Source organism: Oncorhynchus clarkii, chromosome 20 (assembly GCF_045791955.1).
Source record: "Oncorhynchus clarkii lewisi isolate Uvic-CL-2024 chromosome 20, UVic_Ocla_1.0, whole genome shotgun sequence".
NCBI classification, from domain to species: Eukaryota; Metazoa; Chordata; class Actinopteri; order Salmoniformes; family Salmonidae; genus Oncorhynchus; species Oncorhynchus clarkii.
Window position 1 is genome coordinate 16,478,009 of NC_092166.1, and position 12,163 is coordinate 16,490,171.

The window sequence follows — 12,163 nt, forward strand, 5'->3', positions numbered from 1 at the left end:
AGTGGTATGAGACTTATAACTGGCCAACAAGGCCATATACAGTGCCTTGCGAAAGTATTCGGCCCCCTTGAACTTTGCGACCTTTTGCCACATTTCAGGCTTCAAACATAAAGATATAAAACTGTATTTTTTTGTGAAGAATCAACAACAAGTGGGACACAATCATGAAGTGGAACGACATTTATTGGATATTTCAAACTTTTTTAACAAATCAAAAACTGAAAAATTGGGCGTGCAAAATTATTCAGCCCCCTTAAGTGAATACTTTGTAGCGCCACCTTTTGCTGCGATTACAGCTGTAAGTCGCTTGGGGTATGTCTCTATCAGTTTTGCACATCGAGAGACTGACATTTTTTCCCATTCCTCCTTGCAAAACAGCTCGAGCTCAGTGATGTTGGATGGAGAGCATTTGTGAACAGCAGTTTTCAGTTCTTTCCACTGATTCTCGATTGGATTCAGGTCTGGACTTTGACTTGGCCATTCTAACACCTGGATATGTTTATTTTTGAACCATTCCATTGTAGATTTAGCTTTATGTTTTGGATCATTGTCTTGTTGGAAGACACATCTCCATCCCAGTCTCAGGTCTTTTGCAGACTCCATCAGGTTTTCTTCCAGAATGGTCCTGTATTTGGCTCCATCCATCTTCCCATCAATTTTAACCATCTTCCCTGTCCCTGCTGAAGAAAAGCAGGCCAAAACCATGATGCTGCCACCACCATGTTTGACAGTGGGGATGGTGTGTTCAGCTGTGTTGCTTTTACGCCAAACATAACGTTTTGCATTGTTGCCAAAAAATTCTATTTTGGTTTCATCTGACCAGAGCACCTTCTTCCACATGTTTGGTGTGTCTCCCAGGTGGCTTGTGGCAAACTTTAAACTACACTTTTTATGGATATCTTTAAGAAATGGCTTTCTTCTTGCCACTCTTCCATAAAGGCCAGATTTGTGCAATATACGACTGATTGTTGTCCTATGGACAGAGTCTCCCACCTCAGCTGTAGATCTCTGCAGTTCATCCAGAGTGATCATGGGCCTCTTGGCTGCATCTCTGATCAGTCTTCTCCTTGGATGAGCTGAAAGTTTAGAGGGATGGCCAGGTCTTGGTAGATTTGCAGTGGTCTGATACTCCTTCCATTTCAATATTATCGCTTGCACAGTGCTCCTTGGGATGTTTAAAGCTTGGGAAATCTTTTTGTATCCAAATCCGGCTTTAAACTTCTTCACAACAGTATCTCGGACCTGCCTGGTGTGTTCCTTGTTCTTCATGATGCTCTCTGCGCTTTTAACGGACCTCTGAGACTATCACAGTGCAGGTGCATTTATACGGAGACTTGATTACACACAGGTGGATTGTATTTATCATCATTAGTCATTTAGGTCAACATTGGATCATTCAGAGATCCTCACTGAACTTCTGGAGAGAGTTTGCTGCACTGAAAGTAAAGGGGCTGAATAATGCACGCCCAATTTTTCAGTTTTTGATTTGTTAAAAAAGTTTGAAATATCCAATAAATGTCGTTCCACTTCATGATTGTGTCCCACTTGTTGTTGATTCTTCACAAAAAAAATACAGTTTTATATCTTTATGTTTGAAGCCTGAAATGTGGCAAAAGGTCGCAAAGTTCAAGGGGGCCGAATACTTTCGCAAGGCACTGTATGAGACCATCAACTGTTGGGAGAAACCTTTACAGATAACCAAGGTATGTGCCACACATTGGCTCTCCATTGAACCTGCGGTTGCACGCGTTTTAGGCCAGTGGGAGGAGCTTAGGCTGCATTTCACAGTCACCAAGTCCAGTGAACACTGCTACATGGCTGAGGGTTTATACTCCATGTACAGTGATCCTCAAAACATATTGTATCTGACTTTTTTGAAGTCCGTGCTGGGTGAGGTACAGTTGGCCATCAAGGCTTTTGAGGGAGAGCAAGTAGATCCTCTTAAGCTACTTGACAGCTTGGTTAGCCTGATCAAGTCTGTGAGCAGCAGGGTGCTGAATCCACTGGAAAATGTTGATGTACTAAAAGGGCCAATAATGGATACATCAGTCCCAAACCGTACCTTGGTTACCTTTTTGAGTCAAAGGCAGCTGAACTCCACCTTGCGCCTGAGGATGAAAACAATGTCAGAAAGCGGTGTGTAGCCTTCATCATCTCCCTCATTAATAATGAGTTGAGGGTGACTGCCGGACAACATCGAAGCACTGAAGTACGTGTCAGTTTTCAATGTGGAGGAAACTCTAAAGCACAATAAGAGCCCTGGAGAAATAGAAAAAATAGCCAAGCACCTTGGTAGACAAGATTGTCCAGCAATGGCGTGCAATCCATCTTAGTAAACGGAATGGGACAACAAAAAACCACACTGGGCTTCTGGAGTGAGATTTGGAAGTTCAGGGATGCAGCTGATATCAACCCGTTTCAAGAACTTGCCATGGCTGCTGTGTCTGTGTTGTCCTTGCCACACTCGAATGCTGAAGTCAAGAGTATTCAGCCTGAGTGTGGTAAAAAAACAAACTTAGAAATCAGATGTCCTTGCAGACCCTTAACTCCATCCTGTACATTCAATATGGACTGAAGCTGTCTGATGAGGCTTGCTATGAGCACCAGCTGCCTGAAAATGTTTTGCAGCTTTTTGGCACATCAACTGCTTACTCATTTAAGTCAGCTCCCTCAGTTACTGAACCTGCCATAGAGAGCCTTGACCAAAATGACGATGACCCACTCTTTCTGTGAGCCAGCACAGCCTGTGTGTGTGTGGAGGGGGGTCTGAAAAAAACAAAAAAAAACAATTAACCTGAATTATGGCCAGACTAGTTACCATAATTTTCTCACATTGCCATTGACAGTTTTTTTTTGATTGTCTCCTTTTGGTCCATTTAGATTATATACAAAAAAATGTAAAACATGTTATGGTTAAAAATGTTCATGTTTTACCATGACTTGTGGACCATAATTTGGTTTTTAACCTTAACTAAAAAAAAAAAAAACCTAAGTAACTCCGCCAGAGTGTCTCTTTTGGGTCACTTCTGCCGGTCCCAAGTCTGGATAAAGGAGGAGGGTTGGAATTGTGAAAAAAAAAAAAAAAAAAACACACAAATCGACAGAAAATCCCTTTGTAGTTCTAAACATATATAGGGTGTTTTTTTTACTCACTTTGTCTCTTCCACGTTATTCCTCTCTCCTACAGCGTCCATCACAATTACATGCACATGGCCAATTATGCAAATTAGGTGATGGCGTCATTTAGCGACTTTTAGGACAGCCAACAGCTACTTTCCTTACTGAGGAGTTGGCAATACTGTACAGTGGGTTGCTCTGGCAGTGCTGGCCGCTGTTGAAAATGAAGGAATCTCCATATTATCTGCTTTTCCGTGTGGAGGTATGCAGACAATTTGGGTCAACTAGCTGCTAAAAGAGACATGTGTGAACGAATATCTTTGCTAGCTATTCATACAATTAATAAACTTAAATTAAAAATGTAACTAGCCAGCTACCTTAACTGCAGGGGCCAAACTAGCTAACTTTAGTTTACTCCCACCACCAGAGTTCACCTTAGCTAGCTAAACAGACTGTAGCTAGGTTTCTAGAAAATAACAATTAACTAGATATATTGGTAGCTGTATTTGAAATAATAGCTAGAAATATTACGCAGTTTTTGTTAAACTACTTTGTTCCCCTGCCTGTTTATCGATTGGTGACAAAGTTAACAAGATAAATGCCTCTTAATTTCACGGCTGTTTTCATATACACCTGCTTTATTAGGCTTGTGCACATTTACAAGTGTTTCATTGGCTAGTTAGCTAAGTTACTGAGCTAATTATTCATATTTTTGTTGCATTTCAGGTGCAGTGTTGACAGGCCAGGGACCATATTCACAAAGAATCTCAGAGTAGAGTAGGAGTACTGATGTTAGGATTGTCTTCACATTGACTACAATTACATTGACAAGGAGGTTATCCTAGATCACTCTCAGATGTTTTGTGAATATGGACCCTGGAAGAAAGCTGTTGCCCAATACCTTGCACAGCAGTCGCTTCACCACAGGACCCTAGAGCAGGCAAACCTTTTTATTTAACCAGGCAAGTCAGTTAAGAACAAATTCTTATTTTACAATGACAGCCTACCCTGGTCAAATCCTCCACTAACGACGCTGGGTCAATTGTGCGACGCCCTATAGGACTCCCGATCCCGGCCGGTTGTGATACAGCCCGGGATAGAACCAGGGTCTGTAGTGACGCCTCAAGCACAAAGAGATGCTGTGCCTTAGACATCTGCGCCACTCGGGAGCCCAGGTACTGAAGAATTTTGTTCCATCTAGGCTATAGTTCACTTAATCATTTGCTACATTGTGGAACGGTTTGTACTGAATGACACATTTTAACAAAACTTTCTTGTATGTTCTTAGACATACGTTTGCGCCGTTCAGTGGGTGTGGCTTGAAGCAACATATTTAAAGGGAAGCGGTATACTTTGAACCGACAACCCAAGCCTTTCCCATTTTTAAACTTGTCATTCAGTACAGCACCACTTCCGTTCAATTGAACGTTCTATGTACTGAACTCCGCACTGACCAACTGAGCTAATTTATCAGTTCAGTGATTGTCTTCCAGGTCAGTTTAATCAGAAACATTAAGCGCCTGCGGCACTCCAGGAAAAGGGTTGCCTACCTCTGCCCTAGAGGTATTAGTCAATGCTTATTAACGGAATGTGAATTTCCATATCAATGACACTAACAAAAGGGTTGAATTGTTCAGCAACATGTGCAGTAAACGCTAACATGGCTTTGGTGATGAAAGGTACATAATGCATTTCATCTCCCCATCAGAGGATGTGACATGGGCCTGGATGGTGACACTTCTTCAAAGCAGCCTGAATGTAAACTATAGCCTTCTGTGGTACCAAAAGAAAGGGTCTTACCTGGGAGTACAGCAACACTGTCTCGCAGCCATTCTGTCAACATGTATTGTATGTAACCACTCAAATTATGCTACAGACATTCACTTTGTATACTTGTCCCATTCTTCAATCTTGTCAGGGATAGATATATCTCATATACATGAATAAAAATGTATTAATCTAGACATGACTCTTTTACTCTAGGCCTTTTGAAGCATAAACTAAGGCTGCGTTCACACAGGCAGCCCAATTATGTTTTGTTTTTCACTAATTGGTCTTTTGACCACTCATATCAGCTCTGAACAACATCTGATGTCAAAACACCAATTAGTGAAGAAAAGACCAGAATTGGGCTGCCTTTGAACACAGCCTGTGTTGTCTTTGTTTACAAGTTACCACAGAAGTTAGTGTGAAGACCAACATGACATGAAAAAGGTATTTTGTAATCTAACAAAATGAAAATTAGTTCATACAAAACTTTATGCATTTGGTCACCCCCAAAATGTGGCCTTTGAAAGCCTTGATAGTTGCATCCATTGGATGTACTGCTCTAGAGTTCCATTGCCCAGCAGACTCACCTGGAGATTAGGGGGATGGATATGTTAGTTTTGATAAAAGTCTGGGACTATTACAAGGAGGTGAGAAAATGAGTGCCACAGTGAAGGAGGTTTACATAGTATACTTTTATGAGTGTAGCTTACTTCTCTGTGCTCTGGAGAGATGAAAGGTAGTTGGTCAGAAGGCTCGCAGGACAATTCTGTCTCTGTAGCACCTGGAGAGTGATAGAGGTAGTGTGCTAGAATGAGAACTTCGACCTCCCACCGGCCCAGCTCCTCCTGCCTAGCATTATGCAATGTAAAGGAAAATAATATCATGACTTACTGACAGAGAGTGCTCCATGTTCCTGCTGGTAACAAGCCTCAACCTAGATGTAGAAAAATGTTCTGCCTCCACCAGGCTCCAAGAGATCAGATGACAAATTGCAGAGATTAACACAATTAAAATGGTACCTGTATTTAGGATTCATAAATGACAATAGGAGCCGATTTAAAAGTATACATGCCATTTTGTGTTAACGGCTACAACAAATGACATGGTTTACATGTGAACTTATAGCTAGATAAACTATTTTATAGCACCACTTCTCATCTCAGTAAGAATTGCTAAGGCAAAAAGCAATTCCACTATTGTGGCTAATCTGTACTGTGGCTACCTTCACATAGTTGATTTCCATCATGACATCATGCTCCTCATTTGATTGTAGTTAGCTTAGTTGCTCGTTTAGATGCCAGTGATTGAGACCTAATATTGCAACCAAACTGCTTCAAATATGTATTATGTCAAGAATTAGCCTAGGTATGTAGCTAACTAAATGACATCCCTATTAATTGAGTATGCATTCTATAATAAGTGATCTAGCCAACATGCATTACTTCTGGCATGCCATGGCACTGCTTGCTTTACATTTGACAAATATTTCTGTACCGTAGCTAGCTAGATAATAATGATTTATGATAATTGCAGTTTAGTTCATTAGCTAACTAACTAAGTGTGAGTCTGGCTGTAAAACGCAGCTAGCTAGCCAATTCGACTTAATTATATGTAGCCAAGCTAGCGAGCTTGATACTCACTCAGTAACGTTCGTTTACAGTAACATGGTTTTCTGGGCAATCCCGGTCAAGTCCTTCTTGCCTACTCCCGTCTCTTGGTCTTCTTCTAGGTTCAAAACGATATGACTGTAGTCCGGTGGTTTATTGTCAAAAGTAACGCAGTCAACGGCTCAGTGTTCTACAACTGCTCACCTGCTTCTAAATCAAGGAAGAGCAATGTTTTTATGGTGCGCGTGCGGCACAGCTGCATATAATCGATTTTTATCTCCAACTTCAGCCCAAAAAACGGTGACATATAATATTAATAGATATGTGTTAGATACCACCCACATACGTTTGATTGACACCTCATTATCATATTGAAGGAAGACATAAATAAATTAAGAAATAATGTAAATTAATAAAATGAGAGAGGGATTAATTATTAAAATAATGATTTATCTATTTGTGTGCATTCATTCATCCATTTATTTATTCATCTATTTATTTGTGCATTTATCTATAATTACTGCAGATTTGGTCCTCCATATGTTTGTGTGTGTACAATATATAACAGTTCAATAGTATAATATTCACAGACTCACTTCCTAAGCAGGAACTTGTTGATGGTCTTCTGTTTCCTCATACACTCTACTATCAGTCTGTTCAGGTAGACAAATAGGGCCCCACCAAAACCACACGCAATCCTGAGGACGGGACAGAGTCACACACAGTTCTAGGTTAATAGCCATTTACAGTGACGATACTGAGGAGTTTGAGCAGGGTGTGTAGAACACACAGGATACAGTAAACACACATGTACCCCAGGATGGCGAAGGCTGGCAACTCCTGGAGGTCAAAGGGGAAGTCCAGACGGAAACGTGTCTTAAAAAGAGCCGTGATGGTCTCTGAGAGAGACAGAGAGAATAACACCAGTCAACTCTGACTAACTATTGGCTCAATGACCCCCCCCCCCCCCCCACACACACACACACACACACGCACACACACACCTCCTCACCTTCATCCTGGTTCCACACAGCCAGTACTCTGAAGATGAAGGCGCTGAAGGTGGCAGCGAAGAAGCCCCTCCAGTAGTTCCTCACCGCAAAGAACGTAGACGTTACCTCAATGCTGAAGAGCACACCTGCAGCACACACACACACACACACACACACACACACAGTCACTGTTTCAGTAACACCATTCATCACTTACTGTATTTTGCTGCATTTCTCCCCAATGTATATTGTAAAGTACATGGACTTCCCATGGTTACGTACCTCCAATAGGGGCAGCAAAGCAGCATCCCACCCCTACTGCACACGCTGCTGATAGCATCTCTGTGTTCCTCAACTCATTCTGTAATAGGAACATACGCACACTCACAGACACCCACACATACATAAACACATATGTGCAAGTACACATAGTACACACATACACACACATACAAATACATAATGGAATTACAGAGAGTAATGTTGGAATTTAGATGAACAGAATAACATGAAGTAAAGGGAGATGTCATGTATCGTTTGCCGTATGTGTCATGATGGCATTCACATAGAACAGAATAGAAATGCTTGACTTGAAATGGAAGGGCGCTCACATGACGCCCCAACAAACATGAAACAAGTGGACCCTGAGACGTGCACATACTTAGACACACGTGCACTCGTACCTTGTTTCCCTCAAAGGGCTCTTCCTTAAGCAGTAAGTGGGAAAAGACAGAAATCTGTGTGAGTACCTGAGAGTTAAATTGAAGAAAAGCAGAGACCAAAATCTGTTGGGAAAAATTATTTTTATTGCTTTATTGCTTTATTTTTTGGACAGAAAATGCATTCAATCTCCTATAATGATTGGGTTCAAACGGGATGAACCTCAACCCTGATCATTATGGAATTGTTCTAAAGTAGATTTGATGCTTGCTGACTTGAAATGTTCTTCCTCCATCTCCCTTTTCCTCCTCCCCCGCCTCCCCCTCCCCTCCTCTTCCTCCTCCTCCAGGTCTTGGGTGGTGTATGGCAGAGAGAGTAATCTCTTGGCAGACTGAGAACCATAGACAGGAGTAGTACTGTGTGCTGGAGCCCAGGGTCGGGCTCAGGTGAGTGGGGGTGAGTGTGTGTCCTGGAGGGTGGCAGGCTGGTCAGACATATCACACAGATACTAAAACCAAATTGAGTGTGTGTGTGTGGGGGGGGGGGGGAACTGTCTCTCACCATGTAAATCCCACCAAACAACGCAGCCATGAATTTACTCAGGAGAGCTGCACACAGACTGGCCACATGAACGAACGGGCCCTGAGTGAGAGATTGGAGAAATGAGAAAGAGAGATGTAGGGGTAGAGGTCAAAGGATGATGAAGAGAAAGAACATGGAATGCAGAGTTAGTAATAGAGGGGAAAAGGGGGGAAAAGAAGGCAGAACTAAAGCAATTTCAGACCAGGGCCCGTATTCATCAAGTGTCTCAGAGTAAGAGTGCTGAACCAGAATAAAGCTCCCCTGTCCATATAACCGTATTCATGATGATCTTATGGCAAAACTGCTCCTAGATCAGCACTTTATAAATTCGAGCCCAGGAATTTCAAACATTTCACTACTTTTCCCGTAACAGTCTACTAGGGGTTTCCCACCTCCTTTCCCAGGGGCATGCCACTGCCCAGAGCACAGGTCAGCCCGATAACCTTGGCCACAAAGGTTTTAAAGGTGAGATACTCCTTAAGTACCACACCTCTAAGAATGGTCTTCATCTCTGGGATACCCGAACCTGAAGAAAAGGAGGAGAAGAGGAGGGCGAGGGAGGTGGGATAGGAGGAGGGCGAGGACGGAGAGTGCGGTAAAATGTATATTTAGAGATCCACTTCAAGATTATTTATGAATTCAAGGCAGTCATTACTAGTGGTTTCAAGGATATTGTCAAGGATGTCTTGAAGTTGTATAACTTCTGTCAACTACCCATGTGGACTGAGTCGACGCCATACATCTGTGACCTTTAAATAATATTGCACAGTGTTTCATTCTGTATGCAAATTAGCTATTTAAATATATGTGAGTGAGCATGATTAGGAATAAATGTAGGTGTAAGATTACATTGAATGAGTGTGTGTGCGTTCCACACTTGAGTATCTTACCCACAGCCTGCGGGGCCAGTATCTGTGTGAACCCTGCTGAGAAAGTGATGAGCACCACTGGGTAGGTGACCCAGGCCAGGTACTGCAGGAGCATGTTACTGTTCAGTCCCCCGTACATCCACTTCTGAGCTACAGCGCAGAGACACACACAGATAAATCAAACCTATTAAAGGGCACATTCTAAAACTTTTTACACAAGGAGAGCTAGGAATATCTCACCCTCTCTCTCTCCCTCCTTCCATTCCCTATGGTGTTGTCCATTACCCAACAGACCCAGGAATATCTCTCCCTCCCTCCCTCACCTTGTTGACAGAAGGCTATAGCGTAGTCCATCACCCAGCTGACCAGGGCCATGACCAGACCCAGGAGGATGAGAAAGATCCAGTCCTCGCCCACACGAGAGATCAGGAACTTCTGACAGCGAGACGTACACACTGGAGAAAGGAGAGAGGGGGTGGGAGAGAGAGGAGAGAGGAAGATTAAAAAGACAACAGCTTAAAATAAGAGAGAAATAGTCACTGTAACAAGACAGAGAGCGTTAAAAAAAGACATATGGAGTGATGAAAAATGGAGACAGAAGGAACACTGTGTGAAAAGCAAGTGGGGTGGAGAGACGGATAGAAATGCATCACGACTTGTTGAGCTGAATGAATAAAGGAATGAGTGGACTTAGAGATGGGTGGAAAGAGAGATATATAAGGCCGCTAAAGACCCAGGAAGCGAGTGACGATAGAGAGATAAAATGGATGTATGGAGAGAAGGAGGAAAGGTGAATGGTTGCTCTCAGGTGGATGAAATAGGAGTAACTGGATGTCCCTGAAGACAAAATCAAACATCGAAGAGAACACAGTGTCTTGAGGGACACAGTCTATGAGTGCTCTAGATACTGAACCGGTGTCAGCAATTTGGTGCCAGAGATGTAGCGGAGTCAGGCGCTACATCTCTGTAGCGCCTGAGCAACACAACCGAGTTTACTCACAAAAATTCAAGCAATATTCCAAATAGGAAAATGCCTACAAACTAACACCTACAACAACCATTAAGACACCAACAATCACGGACAGAACAGAAATGTATGCCAGAGGGTTAAATAAGGAACATGATATGGGAATTGAAACCAGGGGTGTGTAATACAGACAAAACAAAACGAAAATGAAACATGGATCGGTGGTGACTAGAAAGCCGGTGACGTCGACCGCCGAACACCACCCGAACAAGGAGAGGGGCCGACTTCGGCGGAAGTCGTGACAGCGGTCCTATTGCCAGGACCGGCCGGGGGAGTGGGCGGTTTACATCCCCTGGGCGGTGATGGCCCAAAACTCCCTCCGCCACTCCTCTACCAACCTATCACCGTTTCAGTGTGTGCTGGGTTATCAGCCGGTCCTGGCACCATGGCATCAGAGCCAGATCGAGGCTCCTGTGGTTGGATGAATGGTTTCGGCACTCGGAGGAGACATGGAACGCTGCCCATGTGCGGCTACAACGGGCCGTCAGGAGGCAAAAGGCGAGTGCCGACCGCCACCGCAGTGCGGCTCCAGCAGCGCGCCAACACCGGCCTCAGGGACGACCCGGAGGACGGGACACAGGGCGATCCGGGTGGAGACGGTGAAACTCCTGTAGCAATGAAGGATCTAGGATGTCCTCCACCGGTACCCAGCATCTCTCCTCCGGGCCGTACCCCTCCCACTCCACGAGGTACTGAAGGCCCCTCGCCCGACACCTTGAGTCCATGATGGCTCGTACGGTATACACCGGGACCCCTCGATGTCCAGAGGGGGCGGAGGAACCTCCCGCACCTCAGACTGCTGGAGCGGACCAGCCACCACCGGCCTGAGGAGAGACACATGGAATGAGGGATTAATACAATAATCAGGGGGGAGTTGTAACCTATAACAAACCTCATTCAGTCTCCTCATGACTTTAAATGGCCCCACAAACCGCGGACCCAGCTTCCAGCAGGGCAGGTGAAGGGGCAGGTTTCGGGTCGAGAACCAGACCCGATCCCCCGGTGCATACACCGGGGCCTCACTGCGGTGGCGGTCGGCACTCGCCTTTTGCCTCCTGACGGCCCGTTGTAGCCGCACATGGGCAGCGTTCCATATCTCCTCCGAGTGCCGAAACCATTCATCCAACCACAGGAGCCTCGATCTGGCTCTGATGCCATGGTGCCAGGACCGGCTGATAACCCAGCACACACTGAAACGGTGATAGGTTGGTAGAGGAGTGGTGGAGGGAGTTTTGGGCCATCACCGCCCAGGGGATGTAAACCGCCCACTCCCCCGGCCGGTCCTGGCAATAGGACCGCAGAAACGTACCCACATCCCGGTTGACTCTTTCCACCTGCCCGTTACTCTCGGGGTGGAAACCTGAGGTAAGGCTAACCGAGACCCCCAAGCGTTCCATAAACACCCTCCAGACTCTAGACGTGAATTTGGGACCCCGATCAGAAACTATATCCTCAGGCACCCCGTAGTGCAGAATACGTGGGTGAACAGGGCCTCCGTAGTTTGTAGAGCCGTAGGGAGACCGGGCAAAGGAAGGAGAC

The 12,163-nt window shown here is 44.5% G+C and overlaps 1 protein-coding gene across 1 annotated transcript in view; it reads right to left on the reverse strand.

Annotated features, from left to right (window-relative positions):
- The window catches only part of LOC139376016 (chloride channel protein 2-like), a 118,369-nt gene that overhangs the window by 36,601 nt on the left and 69,605 nt on the right, over nt 1–12,163 (reverse strand). Inside the window, exons 3-11 of the mRNA XM_071118068.1 lie at nt 9,921–10,052; nt 9,619–9,747; nt 9,121–9,254; nt 8,698–8,788; nt 8,170–8,189; nt 7,769–7,847; nt 7,507–7,632; nt 7,309–7,393; nt 7,091–7,192 (exon numbers count right to left, since the gene is read on the reverse strand). Coding sequence (XP_070974169.1) covers nt 7,091–7,192; nt 7,309–7,393; nt 7,507–7,632; nt 7,769–7,847; nt 8,170–8,189; nt 8,698–8,788; nt 9,121–9,254; nt 9,619–9,747; nt 9,921–10,052 — 898 coding nt within the window. The remainder of the gene's footprint in view (nt 1–7,090; nt 7,193–7,308; nt 7,394–7,506; nt 7,633–7,768; nt 7,848–8,169; nt 8,190–8,697; nt 8,789–9,120; nt 9,255–9,618; nt 9,748–9,920; nt 10,053–12,163) is intronic.